Source organism: Chiloscyllium plagiosum, unplaced genomic scaffold (genome assembly GCF_037043375.1).
Source record: "Chiloscyllium plagiosum isolate Xiang-an unplaced genomic scaffold, Cpla_swu_hap1 HiC_scaffold_3, whole genome shotgun sequence".
Lineage (NCBI taxonomy): Eukaryota > Metazoa > Chordata > Chondrichthyes > Orectolobiformes > Hemiscylliidae > Chiloscyllium > Chiloscyllium plagiosum.
The window spans coordinates 62,555,920-62,579,329 of NW_028270141.1; the positions used below are offsets into that span (position 1 = coordinate 62,555,920).

Here is a 23,410-nt window from a genome sequence, read left to right on the forward strand (position 1 = left end):
AATCAAACACAGGGTCTTACAGGGAAGAGAGAGAGAGATGGCAGAGATATTCAGCATGGAACCCCTTCTTCCATGTAGTTATTTCTTGGGCCAGTAGCTTCAAAGTTGATTGACTGACTATCCACCTAAAGCACACAGACTGCTCAAACCAAACCAGACCAGAGAAAAGCTGAACTTGGAGAACTGGCCACTCCCTTTCATTGTACAAGTATTTTTTAAACTTGAAAGCATTTTGCCTGAGGCAGTATCTGTTAGTTATAATCAAATTGACCCTAAAACCCTTCAACCCTAAACCTCCTGGAACCTGTACCTTTATGACACTCTGAAAAAATAACGATAGACAACCTAACCTTGTTAAAGGCGCAGAATCATCACACTTCTGTACCACAAGTTTGAGGAATTGCTGTATAATTAACTAAAATTATTTAAGATCTGTCATGTTTCATGTCTTTCAAATGTAAGCTCTTATTTAGTCTTCTATTAAAATTGTTACTTAGTGATTTATATGCAGAGATCACAGATTATTCAATATTGTTGTGTACTTCCACTAATTTGTACTTTATTTGCCTGCATTCAACAAATTTCATGGATTTATTAATTGCTTGATTAGCGTCCTCTCTTTATTGTAGTATTTAGGGCAACTCACGTCAGTGCCTGGTTACCTGAATCCATCCAGTCGAACTGAGATACTGCATTTGTTAGATAATGCAAGGGTGAGTAATGCTTTCATTGTTCTATTTGGGAAGGTTACTGCACATAAAACCAGGTCTACAGTTTGCCTTTCTGTAGAATGGTGTTTTAAATCCCTAATGGATAAAGGTCCATATAGTTAAACTTCCAAAGCATCTTGCAAGAAATAAGGAGCTTTTGCCAGTGTCCTAGCTAACACATTCCTTGCCTAGCATCACAGTAACCGATTACTTGGTCACTTGATCTCATTGCTTTAATGGTGTATTGCTATGTGGCGCTGCGTTCTCTTATACTATGGTATTGCCTATATTTTAAACAAAGAAACATCCTAGGCTGTAAAATGCTTCAGGGCATTGTTGTTTTAAGGTATTAGAGAAATGGCAAGTTATTACAATGATGTTGATGATTATTTAGGCCTTATTTGAAACTAAGCACCTTCTGTGTGCAATCTGAAAAGCTAAAATTATACTCCCTATCTGATGAAATTATGAGAGCAAAGTATTTTCAGCTAGCTGCTCACATAACTAGTTTGGTTAACTAGTTCGAGTTAGTCGTTTTCATGGATTGAGTTTCAGAACCATGAGATCACGCTGCAGCTGTACAAACCTCTGGCATGGCCACATTTGGAGTATTGCGTACAGTTCTGGTCACCACGTTACAGCTTTGGAAAGGGTTCAGAGGAGATTTATTGGGAAGTTGCCTGGTATGGGTATTTATTTACAAATGTTTTCTTAATTTTCAGAGGGCACATCAGCTTCCAGGACCACTAACATCAGAACAAGATGCTGTGATTAGTGTGTCTGCATACAATGTTAAATTGGTGTGGCGAGATGGTGAAGATATTATCCTCCGACTTCCAATCCATGACATTGCAGCAGTCTCTTATATCAGAGATGATTCCCTTCACCTGGTCATTTTTAAAACTGGTAAGTTTTGTGCTTCGGTAGGATATTCTCCCAATTCATCCTGGCATCTAAGACAAAAGCATGTGCATTGTTTAAAAAAAAAGTTAACTTTTGTATCTGCTACACATTAATGGCAGTAGACTGTTTTCATAATGCAAGTGTTTGTCACATATCAGCAGCATAAATTATAAGCAAAAAGAGCATTTTAAGGCATTATCACTTCACACACGTTAATTTTTCGCCTAATTCTGAACACTCCTCCTACTAAAGAATAAGGCAACTGCATTTCTTCTGACAATGCCATCGGTGGAAATTCTCACCCCCAAATTCTTCCTCATAGAACATAGAGCATTACAGCGCAGTGCAGGCCCTTTGGCCCTCCATACTGCACCGACCTGTGGAACCAATCTGAAGCCCTTCTAACCTACACTATTCCATTCTCATCCATATGCACATCCAATGACCATTCAAGTGCCCTTAAGGTTGGTGAGTCTACTACTGTTGCAGGCAGTGCATTCCACACCCCTACTACTGACTAAATAAACTACCTTTGACATCTATTCTATGTCTATCACCCCTCCATTTGAAGCTACGTCCCCTCATGCTAGCCACCATACAAGGAAAAAGGCTCTCACTGTCCAACCGGTCTCTCCCTCTGATTACCTTGTGTCTCAATTAAGTCACCTCTCAACTTCTCTCTAACAAAAACAACCTCAAGCTCGTAAGATCTTTCCTCAATACCAGGCAACATTCCAATAAATCTCCTCTGAACCCTTTCCAAAGCTGTAACGTGGTGACCAGAACTGTACGCAATACTCCAAATGTGGCCATGTCAGAGGTTTGTACAGCTGCAGCGTGATCTCATGGTTCTGAAACTCAATCCATCTACCAATAAAAGCTAACACACTATGCCGTCTTAACAACCCTATCAAACTGGCAACTATCAAGGATCTATATACCTGGACATAGAGATCTCTCTGCTCATCTACGCTATCAAGAATCTTACCATTTGCCCAGTAGTCTGCATTCCTACTACTCCTTCAAAAGTGAATCACCTCACTTTTCCACATTAAACTCCATTTGCTACCCCTCAGCCCAGCTGTACAGCTTATCTCTTGTCTCTCTGTAACCAACAACATCATTCATCACTACCCACTGTATTGATCTTGGTGAAATCCGTAAATTTACTAACCCATTCTTCTACATCCTCATCCTCAATTATAAAAATGACAAACAGCAGTGGACCCAAAACAGATCCTTGCAGTATCCCACTAGTAACTGAACTCCAGGGTGAATATTTTCCATCAACCACCACCCTCTGTTGTCTTTCAGCTAGCCAAGTTCTGATCCAAACCGCAAAATCACCCTCAATCCCACATCTTCATATTTTGTGCAGTAGCCTACAATGGGGAACTTTATCAAATGTCTTACTGAAATTCATATACTCCACATCAATGGCTTTGCCCTCATCCACCTGTTTAGTCGTCATCTTAAAAAAAAACTCAATAAGGTTTGTAAGGCACGACCTACCCTTCACAAAACCGTGTTGACTATCACTAGTTGTGGGTGAAATGTTGGAAAGGGTTATAAGAGAGAGGATATACAATCATCTAGAAATGAATAAATGGATTAAAGTAGACTCTCAGGTCTATAATTACCAGGGTTGACTCTACTCCCCTTCTTGAACAAGGGAGCAACATTTGCTATCTTCCAGTCTTCTGGCACTATTTCGATAGACAACGGCGACATAAAGATCAAAGCCAAAGGCTCTGCAATCTCCTGGCTTCCCAGAGAATCCTTGGATAAATCCCATATGGCCCAGGGGAGTTATCTATTTTTAAACTTTCCAGAATTGCTAACACTTCTCCTTATGCACCTCCATCCCATTTGGTCTAGTAACCTGTATCTCCGTATTCTCCTCGACCACATTATCTTTTTCTAGTGTGAATACTGACCAAAACTATTCATTTAACGCTTCTCCTCCTATATCTCCTGACTCCACGCACAACTTCCCACTACTCTGCTTGATTGTCCCTGATCTTAGTCTAGGCATTCTTTTATTCCTGATATAGCTATAGAAAACCCGAGAATTTTTCTTGATCCTATCCGTCAATGATTTCTCATATCCCCTTCTGGCACTCCTTCGTTCTGTCCTTAGGTCTTACCTGGCTAACTTGTAGCTCTCAAGCACCCTAACTGAGCCTTCACATCTCATCCTAACATAAGCCCTTTACTTCCTTAGTAAACCACTGCTCCCGTGTTTGACAACTTCTTCCCTGCTTGACCGGTACATACTTATCAAGGACCTGACTGCAGTACATGGTCCTTTTGAATAAGCTCCACATTTCAATTGTGCCCATCCCCTGCAGTTTTGTTCACCATCTTATGCATCCTAAATCTTGCCTAATCACATTGTAATTGCCTTTCCCTTAGCTGTACCTCTTGCCCTGTGGTACATACCTATCCCTTTTCCATCAATAAGGTAAACATAACTGAATTGTGGTCACTATCACCCAAAGTGTGGTCACTATCACCCAAAGTGCTCACCTACCTCTAAATCTAATACCTGGCTGGGTTCATTACCCAGTACCAAATCTAATGTGGCCTTGCCCCTTATTAGCCTGTCTACATACTGTCAGGAAACACTCCTGCACACACTGGTCAAAAGTGACCAATCTAAAGTACTTGAACTGTCGAATTCCCAGTCAATATTTGGAAAGTTGAAAACCCCATAATAACTAGCCTGACCCCCTCTCTCCCATCAAGGATCATCTTTGCTATCCTATTCTCCTACATCCCTGGAACTATTTGGAGACCTATAGAAAACTCACAACCGGGTAACCTCTCCCTTCCTGTTTCTAATCTCAGCTCATATTACCTCTGTAGAGGAGTCTCAAACATCCTTCTGCAACCGTAACTGTCCTCAATCTAACACTACCACACCACACGCTCTTTTACCATTATCTCTGTTCTTGCTGAAACATCTAAATGCTGGAACCTGCAATAACCATTCCTGTCCCTGCTCCATCCATGTCTCCGAAGTGTCCACAACATCGAAGTCCCAGGTACCAACCCACGCTGCAAGTTCACCCACCTTCTTATTCTGGATGCTCCTGGCATTGAAGCAGACACACTTCAAACCCCAATTTCTTGCCTGCCGGTGCCGCCTTGCGATCTTGAAATATTAGTTCTGACTTCAGTAAACTCATACTCCCATATATTCAAACTACAATTTTGGTTTGCATCCCCCTGCTAAAATTAGTTTTAAACCCACCTGAAGAGCATTATCTAATTTTCCACTCAGGATATTGGTACCCCTATGGTTCAGGTGAAGACCAACCTGTTTATAGAAGTCCCACCTAACCCCACTTATCCAGGAATCCTAAATCCTCTCTCTTGCACCATCCCTGCAGCCACACGTTCAAATACTTGCTTTCCCTATTCCTCATTTTGCTAGCATGTGACATCAGCAGCAAACCAGAGATGGTTTGGTTTTGTTTTTGTTTTGGTTTTGTCTCTCTAAGCTTCTACCCTAGTTCCCTAAATGTCTGCTTTAATACCCCATCCCTTTTCCTACCTATGTCATTTGTGCCTATGTGGACCACGACTTAGGGCTGCACCCCTCCGCCTGAAAACACAGTCAAAGACATAGTGAACTCTGGCACCTGGGAGGCAACGCATCAACCTAGTTTCCACAGAAACACTAACTATGGAATCCCCAATGACTCATGCTCTGATCCTCTTTCCCCCTTCCTTTCTGAGAAACAGGGTTAGGCTGCCAGAGACCTGTCCCCCATTGCTTACCCGTGGTACGTTATCATCGCCAACTGTATCCAAATCCGTATACTTGTTTTTGAGGGAATGGCCACAGGGGATCCCTGCACTGTCTGCCAGTTCCCTTTCCGTCCCCTGACAGTAACCCATCTACCATTTTCTTTTACCTGAGGTGTGATTACCTCACTGTAACTCCTGTCAATAACCCCTTCCACCTCCCAACTGATCCGAAGTTAAAGTTCCAGTTCCCTAATGCGCTTTTTGAGAAGCTGGAGTTGGTGGGCTTGCAATAGATGCAGTCAGCAGGGACGCTACTAGTAACCCTTACCTTCCACATTCTGCAGGAGGAACGTTGAACTGCCCTAACCTCCATTCCCACTATTTGAAATTCCCGACAAGACTGCTGAAAAACCTTTTTTTAAAAAAAAGTCAATTTCTGCTTTACTGGAGTTCCTTACTATTGTGTTCTGTCCGTTGCTATCTTCTCAAAGGCAGTTATCCTCTCCTTATCACTTCTGCATGCAGCTATTTAATCTGCTTGGAATTAAGCTGTGATGGGATCTGGATCCAAATTGACCTGGCAGAACCAAACTGGGCATCTGAAGAGGTTATTGGTATGCTGTGCTATAGATAGTTACTAGTTTGGCAGGGTGTTTGGGAACCTGAGGGAAGGCTCTGAGTGAGCTAGGGTGGGTGAGGTTTTAAGGAAAAAGGGAATTATGATAGTAAATAAAAAGCAAGGAGCAGTTGATCAGTGTCAGCAACAAAACGAGTGGAAACCAGGTAGTGCCAGAAAAGGAGCGAATGTTTAAAAACAAAGGTTCTTCTGATGGCTGTGTTAAGATTTTAAAAAATCTTTAAAAACTGGTATAAGGGTACTTTTCCTGAATGCTTGTAGCATTCGAAACAAGGTAAGTGAATTAATGCACAAATCATTGCAAATGGGTGTGATTTAGTGGTTATTACAGAGATGTGGTTGCAGGGTGGTCATGACTGGGAGTTAAATATTCGGGGATATCTAACTATTGGGAAAGGCAGACAGGGAGGAAAGGGAGGTTTAGCTCTGATAATTAAAGATGGCATCAGAAAGATGATATAGGCTCAAAGGAGAAAAAGGTTGATTCAATGCGAATGGAAATTTAAAATAGTAAGGAGGAAAAAATATCTATAAGCATAGTCTATAGGCCACCAAGTAATACTTCATGGTGGAACAGGCAATAAACAAAGAAATAACTATAAAACTGATAGAGCAATTATCATGAGGGATTTTAATCTACATATTTAGTTAAATCAAATCTGTCAAGCCTTGAGAAGGAGTTCATAGAATGTATCTGAAATAGTTTCCTCAAACAACATGTAATGGAACCTACAAGGGAGCAAGCTGTCCTAGATCTGGTCCTGTGTAATGAGACAGGAATAATTAATCATTATCCTAGTTGGAGATCCTTTCTGAAAGAGCGAACACTGTATGGTTGAGTTTAAAATACAGATGGAGGGTGAGAAGCTAAAATCCAGTGTGTCTTGTGCTTAAACAAAGGTAACTACAATGGGATGAGGGCAAAGTTGGCTAAAGTAGACTGGGAACAAAGCCCCTGAGAGAGTCTTTTGACCTGAAATGTTAACTTTAATTTCTCTCCATAGATACTGCCAGACCTCCTGAACTATACAAGCACTTTGTTTTTGTTTCTAATTTACAGCATCCACAGTCCTTTTGGTTTTTATTTAGCAAAGACAATATAGTGGGTCAATTGAGGAACAGTAGAGGACTTTCAAAGTGACTTTTCAGTGATCAGCAAAAGGATGGACTGTAGGAAAAGGCTTTTATTAGCTATGTTTAACTAAGATCAACAGCTACAGACGCTATAAAGAAAGGAAAGATTGAGAGTAAGCTAGCTCAGAATATTAAAAACGGGGAAAAGTTTCTACAAATATATAAAATGAAAGAGTGAGGTAAACATTCCTCACTGAGAGGATAATAGGAAATGGCTGTGGCATTGAATAGGTATTTTGACTGTTTTCTTAGTGGAAGATACAAATAACATTCCAGTAACTGACAAGGAGGCTATGGCAGATGAGGACCTGGAAACTTTCATTATCATTAAAGGGATAATATTGGGCAAGCGAATGGGGTTAAGTGAGTCTCTTGGCCCTGTTGGAATGCATCCCAGGATACTAAAAGAAATGGCATGGGGCATTGGCAAATGCACTCGTAATTTATCAGAATTCAGCGGACTCTGGGGTGGTTCTGGTAGATTGGGAAACCGCAAATGTGAGGCCACTTTTTTTTTTAAAAGAGGTAAACAAACGACAGGCTAATTACAGCTGATAACTTGTGCAGTGGGGAAATGCTTGAAACTAATGAGACATCTGGATAGACAGACATTGTCCTGTCGGGCAGACGCAGCATGGGCTTGTGAAAGGCAGTTATGTTTAACTAATTTACTGGAATTGACAGTGGGGAATTGGTGGATGTGATATATTTGGATTTCCACAGGCATTCAAGGTGCTGCACAAAAGGCTGCTGTATAATATAAAGGTGCACGGTGTTACAGGTAATATATTAGCACGGATAAAGGACCTGTTAATCAACTGAAAGCAAAGTGAGGATAAATGGGTATTTTTCTGGTTGGCTATGAAAAAGAACAAGCCTAGTCCACAAGTTAAAATTCTAACTTGGAGCAAGATCAATTCTGATAGTATAAGACAGAAACGTTCAATAGTTGATGAGTGGATGCTGTTCACAGTTCAATGCGTGATAATGAGAGTTCAGGGCCAGCATGTTACTTTTAATGTGAAGAGAAGGAGTGGGGAACACTGGATGACTAGCGATATTGAGGTTCTGATCAAGAAAAAGACAGAAGTCCAGTATAGACAACTGGAATCGAGTGAATCCCTTGAGTTCAAGGGTTCAGGCAAGAGCTTTGGCAGATAGGGTAAAGGAGAATCCAAAGAGATTGACCGAGTATATTAAGAGCAAAAGAGTAAGTAGGGAGAATAGGGCCCCTTAAAGATCAACAAGGCCATCTTCCTGTGGAACCACAGGAGATGGGTGAGATCCTAATATTTACTATGGAAAAAGATATGGCAGTTAGGGAACTTGAAATAAATACTGATGTCCTGAAAACAGTCACATTGGAGAGGACTTGCTGGAGGTCTTGGAAGTGCATAAAGGTAGATAAATCCTGGGACCTGGTTAAGTGTATCCCAGGGCATTGTGAGGGGCAAAACTATGGGACCCTTAGCAGAGATATTTGTATCATTGACCACCACTGGTGAGGTGCCAGAAGACTGAGATTGGTTAATTTTGTTCCATTATTTGAGAGGCTGCAAAGAAAAGACCAGGAACTACAGCCTGGTAAGCCTGACATCGGTGTTAAGTAAGTTGTTGGGATTCTGAGAGACAGGGTCTACATACATTGAGAAAGACAAAGACTGATTAGGTTCAGTAGGTTGGGCATTGTTTTTGGGAAATTGTCACTAAAATTTGGTTATGTTTTGAAGAGGTGACCAACGAGGTCGATGAAGGCAGAGCTGTAGACTTTATCTACATGGACCTTAGTAAGACCTTTGACAAGGTACAGCATGCTAGACACAGGTTAGATTGCATAGGATCCAGGGAGACCTAGCCAATTAGATTCAAAAAATGGCTTGATGCTAGGAGATAGAGGGTTATTGTTCAGTCTGGAGTCTTATGACCAGTATGCCACAAGGATTGGTGCAGAGTCCACTATTGTTCGTCATTTACGTGAACAACTTGGATGAGAATATAGGAGGCATGGTTAGTAAGTTTGCAGATGATACCAAAATTGGTGGTACAGTGAACAGAAAAGAAGGTTACCCAAGATAACAATGAAATCTTGGGCTGGGGGTGGGGGGTGAGGAATGGCAGATGGAGGTTAATTATGACAATTGTAAAGACTTTGCATTTTAATACAAACTAGAACAGGACTTTGGGGAGTGTTGTTGAACAGAGACCTCGGGCTGCAAGTGCCTAGTTCTTTGAAAGTGGTGTCATGTGGTGAAGAATACATTTGGCACACACTTGCCTTCATCAGAGCATTTGAGTATAGGAATTGGGACATCCTGTTAAGAATTGTACCTGACATTTGTTTGAACATAGGCTGAGGAGTAACCTTATAGAGGCTTATAAAATCATGAAGGGCATCGATGAGGTGAATAGCCTAGGTCTTTTCCCCAGATTGAGAATCTGAAGCTGCATAGGTTTAAGGTGAGAGGGGAAAGATGTAAAAGAAACCGAAGGAGTAACTTTCTCTGAGGGTGGTGCGTATATGAAGCAAACTGCCAGAGGAAGTGGAAGAGATGGGTACAATTACAACATTTGAAAGACATTTGGCTTTAGAGGGGTATGGCAAATGGGGCTAGTTCAGTTTAGGAAGCTTGGCTGGCATTGAGTTTGGCCACCAAGGTTTCTTCTGTTTCTGATCTGTATAGCTCTGTCTTTGATTTTGCTTTAAGAATTGTATTTTTTAATTTCTTCATAGGATATAGGTGTTACTGGAAGGCCAGTATTGATTGCCTGTCCCAAATTGTCTAGAGGGCAGTGAAGAGTCACCCACATTGCTGTCAGTCTGGAGTCATGTAGGCCAGACCAAGTAAGAATGGCAGCTTCCTCCTCCCAAGGGCATTAGTGAGCCAGATGGGCTTTTCTGACGATCAAGAATGGATTCATGATCTTGAGACTATTCATTCCAGATTTTTACTGAATTTGAATTCCTCCATCAGGATTTGAACCCAGATTCCCCACAATGTATTAATGGGGTCTCTAGATTATCAGTCCAGCGATAATTCCACTAGGCCATCACTTCCCCACGGGACTTGGGAATATCTGGATAATTTTCTACTTTGTTGGGTCGATGTCAGTTTTGTAACTAGCTGCACTGAAATGGTTTGGCCAGAAGTCCAGTTAGTTTTGGCATACAGTCTTTAATACATCTGGGATGTTGTCCATACTTGTAGCTTTCACTATATCCAGTGCAGATAGCTGTCAGTTATGGAGAGAACTGTGTTATCTAAACAAATTTTTTTTTTGTTCGTCTCATAATTGTTCATTGTTCATAACTTACGGCAAAACTATAGAATTTTAAATTTACTACTTTGATTCAGTTGTGTGATATGGATATCGCTAACTGGCCAACATGATTTTGTCCTCTCCACAGTTGCCCATGAGAAGGTGGGCCATATCAATGTCCCATGATCCAAAAAGTGTTCATATGTGCACTGACAACCTCCTAACGCCACCTTGTCAAAATCCCTCTTGATATTTCATTGATGCTAATTATTCATGTTGGACCAGCACCCAATGTTGGATGAGGTGTAGTGAGGGCATGGAAGATTAGTGAAATGGGCAGATACGTGGGAAATGACATTTGATACAGAAGTGAGTGTTGGTAAGATTTTGGAACAAACATTAAAGACAATGGGGGATGCGATCATCCAAGAACAGTATCACATGATGTGGACAGTGTGTCTGGAAGCCATGCTTATCATTTTTGGATTGAAATCAGAAATTCCTTTACTGCCTTAATTCTTTGGAATCCTCTACCCAACAGGGGTATGGAAATTTCATTGAGCATAATTATGGCTGAGACATACTTTTAATCACAGGAAGCCAAAGGATAAGGTGGAAAAGTAGAATTGAGGAAATAATTGAGCCATGATCATGTATGAAAGAAGTTGGCTTATGTATTCTACTCCTTCTGTTTGTAAATGAAGGGTATAATTAGTGATGCAAGGACTGGGAGATCAGATCATTGTGTATGGCATCCTGGGCCTTGTAAATCGAGATATCGACTGCAAGAAAGGAAATTTTAATTATGAATTTAATGCCCTATCTGAGGTTTTTAAACCAGTTTAAGTCTAGTTCTTAGCACAGTATTTTATGAAGGGAGTGGGTCTGTGTGGACTCTAGGCTGAATGGCTTGCTTCTGCACTTTAGCGATTCTGAACTTCTGTGCTATGACTAAAGAAATTTGGTAGCTTTGACAAAAGTGAAACGTTACCTACAAATTGCCATAAGACTGTCCTAGTCTTATTCACTAGATTAACAACACTGCACGATTTGTGAAGTTAACTTGAGTCTGGCAGATCATCATAATCTCTGGCAAAAGAATTTGCCATTCTTAACTGTTCCAATGTACTAATAACTGTCATCCTGTGCTGTGGTTGGTAATTCATTGTCCACGCATAGTTGTGCAAAGATGATGCAAACTGGTAACTACATACCAGAAATGCGACAACTTTCAGCCACAAAGAACGCTGACACCCAAATGTCAAGTAAAGCATTGGTAAATAAAGCACTGTAGAAAATAAAATGTTATATGGTTTACTTCCTGGTGGAAGTTCTTAGTTCTGGAATGCACTGCAAGTTTGTACTGAAGTACTAAGGCAACTAATAGTATAAAACAAACTGATTTGCTAGAGAAACTCCAGTTGGACTAGCAGCATCTGTGGAGAGAGGTTAACACTTTAGAGTCCAATAACCCTTCCACAGTAAGTATTTACTATATAAACAAATGTCATTCTAACAGAACAAACTGTTCAAAGCAACAGAAGTAATTACAAATATTTTGTTTCCCTTTCAGCCAATGAATCCGGGAATTCAACCAATCAAAGCACTGAAGATTCGACTAAAATACAGATGTCGGTGTCAGAAAGTGGAGCGGGAACCTTGGAACCGTGTAGTCTGGTGGTGGTGGTTGTAGAGAATAAAGTAATTTTTTTGTCCAAATATGTAGAAATGTATCCAGATTAATTGATGCAAAATTATACTTTAGATATGATACCAGGAAACTTTCAAAGGATTTACCTGTTAATTAAAAGCCTATTTAGTAACTTAGCTTTTTTGTGTATAATTTAGTGGACTGTCCATTATCATGCATGAGTCAAAAGATTTTGTGGCTGAGGCAGAAACCTTCAGCTCGTTGAAAACAAACATCTGCCGCCAAAGTGCTGACACCTGCGAGGCTACGAACTGGGAAGCAGAATTAGAATGAGTGACTAAATTATTTAGCCACTGCACTCATGGGACTGAATGGGTATTTTCTGTTGTACAACTCTTTCAACAACACTTTTCTGTAGTGCCCACAGGATATGGAAAGTATCTGAGAATGAAGCATGATTTTAATTGAATTGCAGAGTTTTTTTAAAATGACGTTCAGTTGTAAAGGAGGCCCCATTATGCCAAACTGTTTTGTTTTTGATCCTATTTGTGCATTCAATTGTACTTGTAGCTTAAAATTGTTTCCCTGCAGATCTTGTGTTTCATATTGCAATGTCATTAAAGTCATAACCATTTATGGCACAGGTCATTTGAACAAATAACTCTGCCAGCACCCATGGAGCAATCCAGTCATTGTCATGATCCTATTCCATCCCAGTAGCCCTGCAGGTTTATTTCTTCAAGTGCCCATCCAATTTCTTTGGAAATTTTGTTTCTATCCACACAACTCCTGTGGATAGAAAGTTTCTGGCTATTTCCACTTGCTGCACAAAACAGAATTCTTGCAGTTTCTTTGTACTTCTTGACTGAAAAAAATTACTTCTGGTCTTTGTACTGTGAATGGGAAGAGTTGGTCTTCAACTTTAAATCTAAATCTCCACGCAATCTCATTTACTGAGAAGAAGCCATCTTTTTTTTTCCCTGAAATATTCAAATGAGAGCAGTAGCAGGCTAATCCACGCCTAAAAATAAAACCACTCGGCCATAAGGGTTGGCAATGACATAGTGGTAGTATCGCTAAACTACTAATCCAGAACCCAGGTGATGTTGTAGGGGCAGAGATACTAAAGAGTAATTTGCATCATTGTTTATTGTGGAGAAAGATATAAAAAATAGAGAACATGAGCAAATAGTGGCATCTGGAAAAAGTCCATCTTACAGAAGAAAAGCTGCTGGACTACTTAAACGCATAAAGTTGGATAAATCCCCAGGATCTGCTGAATGTACCCAAGAACTCTAGGAAGCTAGGGAAGTGATTCCTGGGCCCCTTGCTGAGATATTTGTATCATCGATAGTCACAGGTGAGGTGCTGGAAGACTGGAGGTTGGCTAACATGTTGCCATTCTTCAAGAAATTTGGTAAGGAAAAGCCAGGGAGCTATAGACTGGGGAACCTGACATTGGTGAGGGCCAAGTTGTTGGAGGGAATTCTGAGGGACAAGATTTTGGAAAGGCAAGGATTAATTAGGAATAGTCAACTTTGTGTGTGGGTAATTGTCTCACTGACTTGATTTTTTTGAAGAAGTGAATAAAATGATTGATGGAAGATTGGTAAATATTATTTGCATGGACTTCAGTAAGGTGTTCGACAAGGTTCCTCACAGTAGACTGGCTAGCAAGGTTAGATCACCTGGAATACAGGGAGAGCTAGCCATTTGGCTTCACAAATGACTCGCAAAAAGAAGACAATGGTGTAGAGGGTTGCTTTTCAGGTTTGGAGGCCTGTGACCAGTGATGTGTCACATGGATCGGTGTTTGCTCCACTGCTTTTTGTCATGTGACTACATAGGTAGTGGTGCAAATGAAGAAAGAAACATACTGCTGGCAGTTACAGCAGTGTAACTTGCACAGCTGCTCCATTTGCCTGCTTTTAGGTCTCTGGACAGAGGAGTTCGTTCTGAGAAACAGCTGACATTGGAGAAATCTGTCTGTGGGAGTTCTGAGCAAGGGAGCAACTTCAGTGGTTTTTTAAAGTGTAACCCTACTGGCTTTCTCTTGTAAATCTACAATAGAGAGTGAGTGGGTTTTTTGATTATATGTTATTGAGATCTGTGTCTTAATTAAACTTTAAAAGTATAAAAACATAGATACTAAGATGGTCTGGAGCACTTGTTTTAGAGCAGTAAGAGGATGCTATTTTCTGGGTCTGTAGATTAAAGTGCAAAGATGGCCTGTAGTAGAGTGAAATGCTCTTCCTGTTGGAAGTGGGAGCATAGGGAGAGTTTCCATGTTACTGATTTATTTTGGTGTTGGTTGCGAATCCTATCAGATTGCATGGGTCAGTTGGAGCTGCAGTTAGAGGCAATAAGAAATTTACAAGAGCTAGGGGTTGTGACAGGTGGCGGTTGCAGGGAGGAGATAAACCAAAGGTACAGTCAGGTACTTGGGTAACTTCCAGGAAAGAAAGGAGAAGGCAGCAGGTTATGCAGGAGTCTCCTGTGGCTATCCATATCTTGAACAAATAGCAGATGATGGACTCTAATGTAGCACTGACAGCCAGGTTTCTGGAACCAAGACTTGCTCTAACATAATGAGGGGTACACCAGGTTCCAAGCGATCGATAGTGATCGGTGACTCTCGAGGCACAGACAGCGAAGCATCATAATGGTCTGTTGCCTATCTGGATCCAGGATCAAAGATATGAGATGGTGCAAAATATTCTCAAAGGGGAGCAGGATCCACAAGAGGTCATTATAGACATTGGAACTAACAGCATAGGAAGTGAAAAGGATGAGATTCTGTGGAGAGTGTATAGAAAGTTAGGCAGGAATTTAAGGAGGAGATCCTCGAGGGTAGTGATATCTGGATTACTCCCGGTGTCACAAGCTAATGAGGGTAGGAATAGGAGGATAGAGCAAATGAATGCGTGGCTAAGGACCTGGTGCAGGGGAGAAAGATTCACATTTTTGGGCCATTGGAATGTCTTCTGGGGTAGAAGTGACTTGCATAAGAAGAACTGGTTGCACCTGAATTGGAAGGGGACTGATATCCCTGGTCGAGACATTTGCTAGAACTGCTCATGAGGATTTAAACTGATAAGGTGTTGGGAGGCAGGAAGTCTCAGCAAGAGAGCAGTCTGAGACTGGTACAGTTGGAAAAAAGGGACAAGTCAAACAGGGCAGACAGGAACAAAGTAGAGAACGAGACAGGACTGATAAATTAAACTGTGTTTATTTCGATGCAAGAGTCCTAACAACAGGTGAGGCAGATGAACTCCTTGATTAGGAACATGGGACTGGGTTATCATAGCAATTACAGGGATGTGGCTAAGGGTTGGATGGGACAGGCAGCATAATGTTTCAGGGTATTGAAGCTATAGGAAGGATGGAAAAGAGGGGAGCTTTGGATTAAGGATAACATTACAGCTGTACTTAGGGAAGATATTCCTGGGAAAATGTCCAGGAAAATTTATTTGGGTGGAACTGAGAAATAAGGGATGATCACCTTATTGGGAGGGTGCTATAGACCCGACCCAACCCCCCCACCCCCAGTAGTTAGCAGGAAAATGGGAATCCAGTTTGGAAGGAAATCTGTTATCTGTGCGAATAATAGGATGGTTATGTTAGGGGATTTTAACTTTCCAAACGTTGACTCAAACTGCCATAGTGTTAAGGGTTTAGATGCAGAGCAGTTTACGTGATTTAGTATGTGGATATACTGACTCAAAGGTGCAAAACTTGACCTAGTCTTGGAGAAATAAGGTAGGGCAGATGATTGAGGTGTCAGTGTTGGAGCACTTTGGGGCCAGTGACGATAATTCTGTTATTTTAAAATAGTGATGGAAAAGGATAGACCAGATCCAAAAGTTAAAATTTCTGAATTGGAGGCAGGACATTAGGCAAGAACTTTCAGATGTTGGTTGTGGATGGATGTTCCCAGGTAAAGGGATGGCTGAAAAAAACTGGAATCCTTCAAAAACGAGATAACGAGATTCCGGAGTTGGTATGTTCCTGTTCGGGTGAAGGGCAAGGCTGGTGGATGTAGGGAATGCTGGATGACTAGAGAAATTGAGGTTTTGGTTGGAGGAAAAAGGCAGTATGAGTATAATTAAGAGGGAAATCAGGAGGGCAAGTAGGGTTATGGAGAATCTGAAGGGATTCTACAAATACATTTAAGGGCAAGAGAGTAACAAGGGTGAGAATAGGACCCCTCCAAGATCAGCAAGGCAGCCTGTGTGGAACGCAGGCGATGAGGGAGATAAATGAATATTTTACATCCGTGTTTATAGTGGAGAAGCATATGGAAGATAGAGAATGTGGGGAAATAAATAGCGACATCTCAAAAAATGTCCATATCACAGAGGAGGTGGTGCTAGATGTCTTAATGTGTAAAGGTGGATAAATCCCCGGGACCTGATCAGGTATACGCTAGATCTCTGTGGGAAGCTTATGGAAGTAGGGGGTTTACCATCTTGCATACGGTCTACGGCTATGTAACAATTTGATGAAGTCAGACGATGATATTTCTAAAATAATAGAAATGACATGTTGGCAAAGCTCAGCAGGTCTAGTGGCATCTGGGAAGAGCGAATTGGTTAAATTTGAGTCCAATTTGGCACTAAAAGGGAAAGGCAAAATGTTGGACTGCCCCATGGCTATGCCACATACATTTCAATTCAGAAAGATTCTTTTAATCTGTCCAGATTTCATCCAGACCTATGGTGTTTCTCCAATTCATGGATGCTAGGGATCTGAAATAAAAAGTTTTGCTTTTGTTGAAGGTTGTTTAAACTCTAATTTGAGAATTTGTCTTACTTAAAATAGGTTACAAAATTAGCCAGGACAGAATGAACTTCATGAGTAACTTGTAGAAGAGGTTTGTAATCAGCAAGTGGTAGTTTATTAGTAGTTGTGTTCACAAACTAAGGACTGTCAGGCTTCCTGACAACACTAAGTATGTGTTTCATCCACTTCAGACTGCACAGAATGTTTTTTGCTGTTAAACAGACATTTTAGCAAAATTGCTTGACTTAAGGCTTCAGATGTGTCTTCATCTGTAGGTAAGGGTTTAAATCCAGGTGAGATCAGATTTGGCTGCATTGATGCATGTGAAATTTAATCTTGACAGGCTTGATCTATTTTCTGCTGCCAGAGGTATCTTTTTTTTTTAAAAGGTCAGTGCGTATTGGAGTAGATTGTTCTCCACATAAGCAACTCTGAAGCATGCATACATAATGCTGGTATAGATTTCATGAGAGTGAGTTCCATTTCTCAGTAATAATGTGCATTCTTTTAATTAATTAATGCCACCATAACATTTTAAACATTAAAATGTTGGAAGTGACAAAGTTTAGATGGCCTTCCTGAATCTGAAGCCAGCAAAATTTAGTGAAGGACATAAATATGTATATCTTTCAGTCCTTAACTCGCTCTGCTGGTCATTAAAGATCATGACCGATCCAGATCAACTCCGTCTTCCTCCACTGTGCCCAAATTTCTTGATGACCTTTTGTAATAATCAAAAATCAAGCAGTCAGTTTTGAATAGACTCTTGTTGCCTAATCCAAACATTTTGGATATTTAATATTAGCAAGTAAATGTTTGCCCATAGAAGGAAATTCTTTGAAGCACATTGGTATATTAAGGATGAGGGTATGTTATGCTACCAGAAACAATTTTCTATCACCTTTTTAATCAGTTTTTAATATATCCATTCATCTATTTTCATTTTTCCTGTAGGCAGCTGCAGAAGAACTCTGTTCTCTTCTTAGTCAAGTCTTCCAAGTTGTTTACACAGAGTCCACAATAGACTTTTTGGACAGAGCAATATTTGATGGTGCATCTACCCCAACTAAGCACATGTCTATATACAGTGGTAAGTATTTAGAATTCTGCGTTCTTGAGGTTTTGGCTCTATCTGAATTTATCCATGCTGAGCATTTTGTAATGTCCATATAACAGTATATTGAACATCAAATTTGGAGTTCATTTATTTCAAAAATCTAATCCTGGTTGCTTTGCACAGTTATGAAAATCCATAGATTTTTCTAGTTTTTATGGCTGGAGCTCATTTGGGGTGATGGATTTAAATATTTACATTTCTGGAAATGTGGATGAGAGAAAATACCAAAAACATCAGGAAACCATACAAACATGTGCCACCCAGCCATTATAATGGCAGCATCTGGGATGAAAATAAAACACTCAGGGTATGTCACCCTGACAAATAATTGGCATTTAGATTTGTGCTTGCTAAGATGATACATCAGCAGACAATTTAAATTCTTCCCAGTCTGATATTTTAGTGTCATTCATCTGGACTCCAAACGAAAATCATGTATAACAAGTGTTTCGTGGCCAGATCTAACTACTTTATTCATCTTTCACCAAAAAGAGCAGTCAGTTACCATTGATGTGTCGTCATAGTTGCCTTTTCTACTGATTTGTATGTAAGGGCTTACCCAAAGGGCAGTTAAGAATCAAACACCTTGCTGTGGGTCAGGAGTCTCATGTATGCGAAACCAGGTAACGATGGCAGATTTCATTCCCTGAAGGACATTGATCCAGATTGGTCTTTACAATAATCCACAGTGGTTCATGGTTGCCATTAGAATGGCGTTGATCAAGATTTTATGCTTTTAGTTCACAGTTTGGAAAATGCTTCTTATCAGAAACTTTAATGTAATCTGTTATGAAGTACAGTTTAAGTATGTACACAGTTAACAAGTCAACTTTACCTTGTGGTCAATATTATTGTTTTGTAAATTGTTACACCATTTATTCCATTGAATACCATAAAGGCAAGTCAGAATCAACATGTAATAAACTGTCCAAGATTTAGTCAAGTTTCCAACTGATCGTTACTAATTTTTGTTACAGTTATGCCCTTGTCACTGTACTTTGAAGTTTTCAGGATTTTTTTTTTGCTACCATGCTGGATTGTCTTGAAGTTTTCAGATCATGTTATTTTCCAGAGTGTTTGGTTACTACAAAATAAACTTTATCTGTATTTACCTTGGGTTTGGAGGTGGGTGGAGTCAGAGCTTTTGCTGGTCTGGCATACCACTCGAATGTGCATTTTCTACCAGCAATTGCAATGACTATAAGCATCCTTGGCATCAACAGCCTTGGATTGGTAACCTGAGAAGTATTTCAGTACTTTCACTCCTGAAATGGCTAATGTTTATTGAGATCAAATTGGCCTGTATTTCTCAGTATTGCTCAAAGTAGCAAACTTGACAAGGGACCCAGTAGAAAGCAGAGTTATTTTGGACAGCTTTCTAACCTGAAAAAGACTTGTTGATGGTAATCTATACTCGTAATATATTGGCCTTTTCAAACAGCACCATTGTTACTTGCACATGTGCATAGATTTTGTACAGGATTTTGTACTGAAACTTGCAAGGATTAGAAAGCCTTTTTTTTAGTCGTCTTGGCTAAGTCTATGATCTTTTAAACAGGGCAGGTTACTTTTGGCCTTTCACAATTCTTACTGCAGAGTATGTTACAGTAAGTAGAAGTAGAATATTTGCTTGTCACATCAGGTCCAGAAGGTGGGATAAGTAGATGTGAGTGACATATGTTTTAAAGGTTTTTTACAGAACTTGCATTTTTTTTTTTAAGTGTTCCAGTTATTAAAATGTGAAGGAATGAGATTCAGCAGTTAAACTAATTTTCAATGTCAGATGCTGTGTGACTGTAATTAAAACATTTTTTGAAAAAAATGACTTGTGCTCAAATGGATAAAGTCGAACCTTTCCCTGGTGGTTCATTTGTTTGTTTGTTTGTTTATGTGTGTATGATGTGGAGGAGCCACTGCTGGACTGGAGTGGACAAAGTTAAAAATAACACATCAGGTTATAGTGCAACAGGTTTATTTGGAAGCACCAGCTTTCGGAGCGCTGCTTCTTCAGCTACCTGGTAAAGGAACAGCGCTCTGAAAGCTAGTGCTTCCAAAAAAAACCTGTTGGACTATAACTTAGTGTTGAGAGATTTTTTAAGTGTGTATAATCGGCATTCCTTCCTTGTGCACTGTTTTCACTTCTGTCTCTAATGCAGTCTCCTCACTAGTGCAGTCACAGTTTAGCATGGCCCAGCAATTTGTTAGGACCAGAATTCTTTAACAAAACAATTACTAGAATCAGAAGAAGTTAGCTTTTGAAGGTGAAGTTGTTCTCTATTCCATGTAGCCATACTTGGTGAACTTCAAAGTTGCTAAGACTTTCAGTCCTAGTGTCGTTAAAATTAAGCATGCCTTCACTGGCCATCACTGGAGTTACTAAATGTAATTTTAGAATTTTGCAGAAGGAGGTAACTAATTGGCCAATGATACTTTTGTCTGCTGAGTAAAAAGGAAGCTTTAATCCTATCTTACCTTGTTCTTTTTCTTTCTTTTATATTTTATTAAAATGGTACCATGTCCTGTCCATATCTTAATAATATTCCAAACAGGTATATTGGATCCTTATCCCTTTGCATTGAGTCTCCAACCAGTTTCTCTCTACATAAGGTATTCTCTTACTCAATTTCTTCATTGAAAGATTTTCTTAAAGCGAAAATCTTGCATTTTAGTTCCAGTAAATCTGGCAAGCAATTGAATGGTAATTTAGGTTATGCATTTTGTTTATGCTAATGTTTTCATCCTGTCCCCTCTTTTCACTGAATCAACCCCCTCATCTGATAACTAATTTAGCAGTTGTACCTGGAATTAAAGATCAGATGAGAAGATATTTTGCCCTTAGCTTCTCTCAGTAGTATATTAAACTATTATGCCTTTTTTGCAGTGATTTCTAGTGAGGCAAAAATGATGACCAATGTAATTTTGAAGTAATTATCTGATGCAATAAAATAATATGAAATGTTTACTACTTAAAGCATTTTGAATCTCCTTACTAATTTACACCATATTCCACAGATCATACAAGATGAAAGTTATCTCCAGTTTAAATTTAATCTTTTGGTTCTGTTTTTCGGACTGGATTTGGTGATGTTATGGCCAAGTACAATACCAAAAATGCCTTTACCCAGCTGGCAAAAGATTAAGCTTTGATTACATATTTCACACCAAGGCTTGAACTTCATATTTGATTTGCACTCAATTTAACGTGTCTTTTGGAAACAGATGATTCAAGTAAAGCGGACGTTAAAGAGCCGTATGATGCAGAAATCAGTAACTTGTAAGTATTTCCCATAATTTAGCTCTCTTTGACCACCTGCATATTGTGGGAACCTAGTTTTTGTGTAAAGTATATTTGTTATATTGATGAACTACATGACCTTTGTTCAACTAGATTGAATGAGAAATAGTCAATTAAATTCATGCTGTCACCTGTTCCTTTTCCTGAATAAAGACGAGATATTTAAAATCTTAATCAGACATGTTGCTCAACCAGAGTTATTGCCAACTGTTGGTCACTGTAAAGGTCTCTTTATTTTAGAAAACAAGTAAGGCAGTTTGGCTTGCAAACTAATTTTGTTGGAAAGTACATTGCCCTTTTTTGCCGGTACTTAAATGATCCTTTAGAACTTGGATCAGTTACATAGCCTCCCAACTAATGATCTGGTATTCATATGCTATTCTTTGTTCCATAATTTAGATTAGATTAGATTACTTTAGCGTGGAAACAGGCCCTTCAGCCTAACAAGTCCACACTGACCCTCCAAAGAGCAACCCACCCGGACCCATTACCCTACACCTAACACTACGGGCAATTTAGCATGGCCAATTCACCTAACCTGCACAATCTTTGGACTGTGGGAGGAAACCAGGACACCCGGAGGAAACCCACACAGACACTGGGAGAATGTGCAAACTCCACACAGATGGTTGCCTGAGATGGGAATTGAACCCGGGTCTCTGGCGCTGTGAGGCAGCAGTGCTAACCACTGTGCATGGGTCTATTTCAATTCATTTGAGTGTGCATTATAATTGCTCATCCATACTTTTTAAAAAAAAAAATTACGTGTAAGAGTCATAGAGAGGTATAGCATGGAAACAGACTCTTCGGTCCAGCCCATCCATACCGACCATATCCCAACCCAATCTAGTCCCACCTGCCAGCACCTGGCCCATATCCTTCCAAAACATTCCTATTCATATACCCATCCAAATGCCTTTTAAATGTTGCAGTTGTACCAGCCTCCACCACTTCCTCTGGCAGCTCAATCCATACACGTACCTTCACCTCTCACCCTAAACCTATGCCCTTTATTTCTGGACTCCCCCACCCTGGGGAAAAGACTTTGTCTATTTATCCTATCCATGCCCCTCATAATTTTGCAAACCTCTATAAGGTCACCCCTCAGCTTCTGACGCTCCAGGGAAAACAGCCTCTCCCCAAAGCTCAAATCCTCCAACCCTGGCAACATCCTTGCAAATCTTTGCTGAACCTTTCAAGTTTCACCAACATCTTTCCGATAGGAAGGAGACCAGAATTGCACGCAATATTCCAACAGTGGCCAAACCAGTGTCTGTACAGCTGCAACATGACCTCCCAACTCCTGTACTCCATATTCTGACCAATAAAAGAAAGCATACCAAATGCTGCCTTCACTATCCTATCTACCTGTGATTCCACTTTCAAGGAGCTATGAACCTGCACTCCGAGCTCTCTTTGTTCAGCAACACTCTCTAGGACCTTACCATTAAGAGTATAAGTCCTGCTAAGATTTGCTTTCCCAAAATGCAGCACCTCACATTTATCTAAATTAAACTCCATCTGCCACTTCTCAGCCCATTGACCCATCTGATCAAGATCCTGTTGTAATTCCGAGGTAACCACCTTCGCTGTCCACTACACCTCCAATTTTGGTGTCATCTGCAAACTTACTAACAGTACCTCTTATGCTCGCATCCAGATCATTTATGTAAATGACAAAAAGTAGAGGACCCAGCACAGATCCTTGTGGCACTCTACTGGTCACAGGCCTCCAGTCTGAAAAACAATCCACCACCACCATCCTCTGTCTTCTACATTTGAACCAGTTCTGTATCCAAATGGCGAGCTCTCCCTTTATTCCGTGAGATCTAACCTTGCTAACCAGTCTCCCATGGGGAAACCTTGTTGACGCCTTACAGAAGTCCATATAGATTACATCTACTGCTCTGCCCTTATCAATTCTCTTTGTTACTACGTCAAAAAAACTCAATCAAGTTTGTGAGACATGATTCCCATGCACAAAACCATGTTGACTATCCCTAATCAGTCCTTGCCTTTCCAAATACATTTACATCCTGTCCCTCGGGATTCCCTCCAACAACTTGCCCACCACCGACGTCAGGCTCACTGGCCTATAGTTCCCTGGCTTGTCCTTACTACTGTTGTTAAACAGTGGCAACACGTTAGCCAACCTCCAGTCTTCTGG

At 40.3% G+C, this 23,410-nt stretch overlaps 1 protein-coding gene across 5 annotated transcripts in view; it reads left to right on the forward strand.

Annotated features, from left to right (window-relative positions):
• Positions 1-23,410, forward strand: part of ccm2 (CCM2 scaffold protein) — a 127,541-nt gene that overhangs the window by 60,418 nt on the left and 43,713 nt on the right. For all 5 annotated transcript variants that reach the window (XM_043682484.2, XM_043682476.2, XM_043682487.2 and 2 more), the window contains 5 exons: positions 630-713; positions 1,433-1,616; positions 11,972-12,099; positions 17,786-17,921; positions 21,168-21,222. In XM_043682484.2, coding sequence (XP_043538419.2) covers positions 630-713; positions 1,433-1,616; positions 11,972-12,099; positions 17,786-17,921; positions 21,168-21,222 — 587 coding nt within the window. The remainder of the gene's footprint in view (positions 1-629; positions 714-1,432; positions 1,617-11,971; positions 12,100-17,785; positions 17,922-21,167; positions 21,223-23,410) is intronic.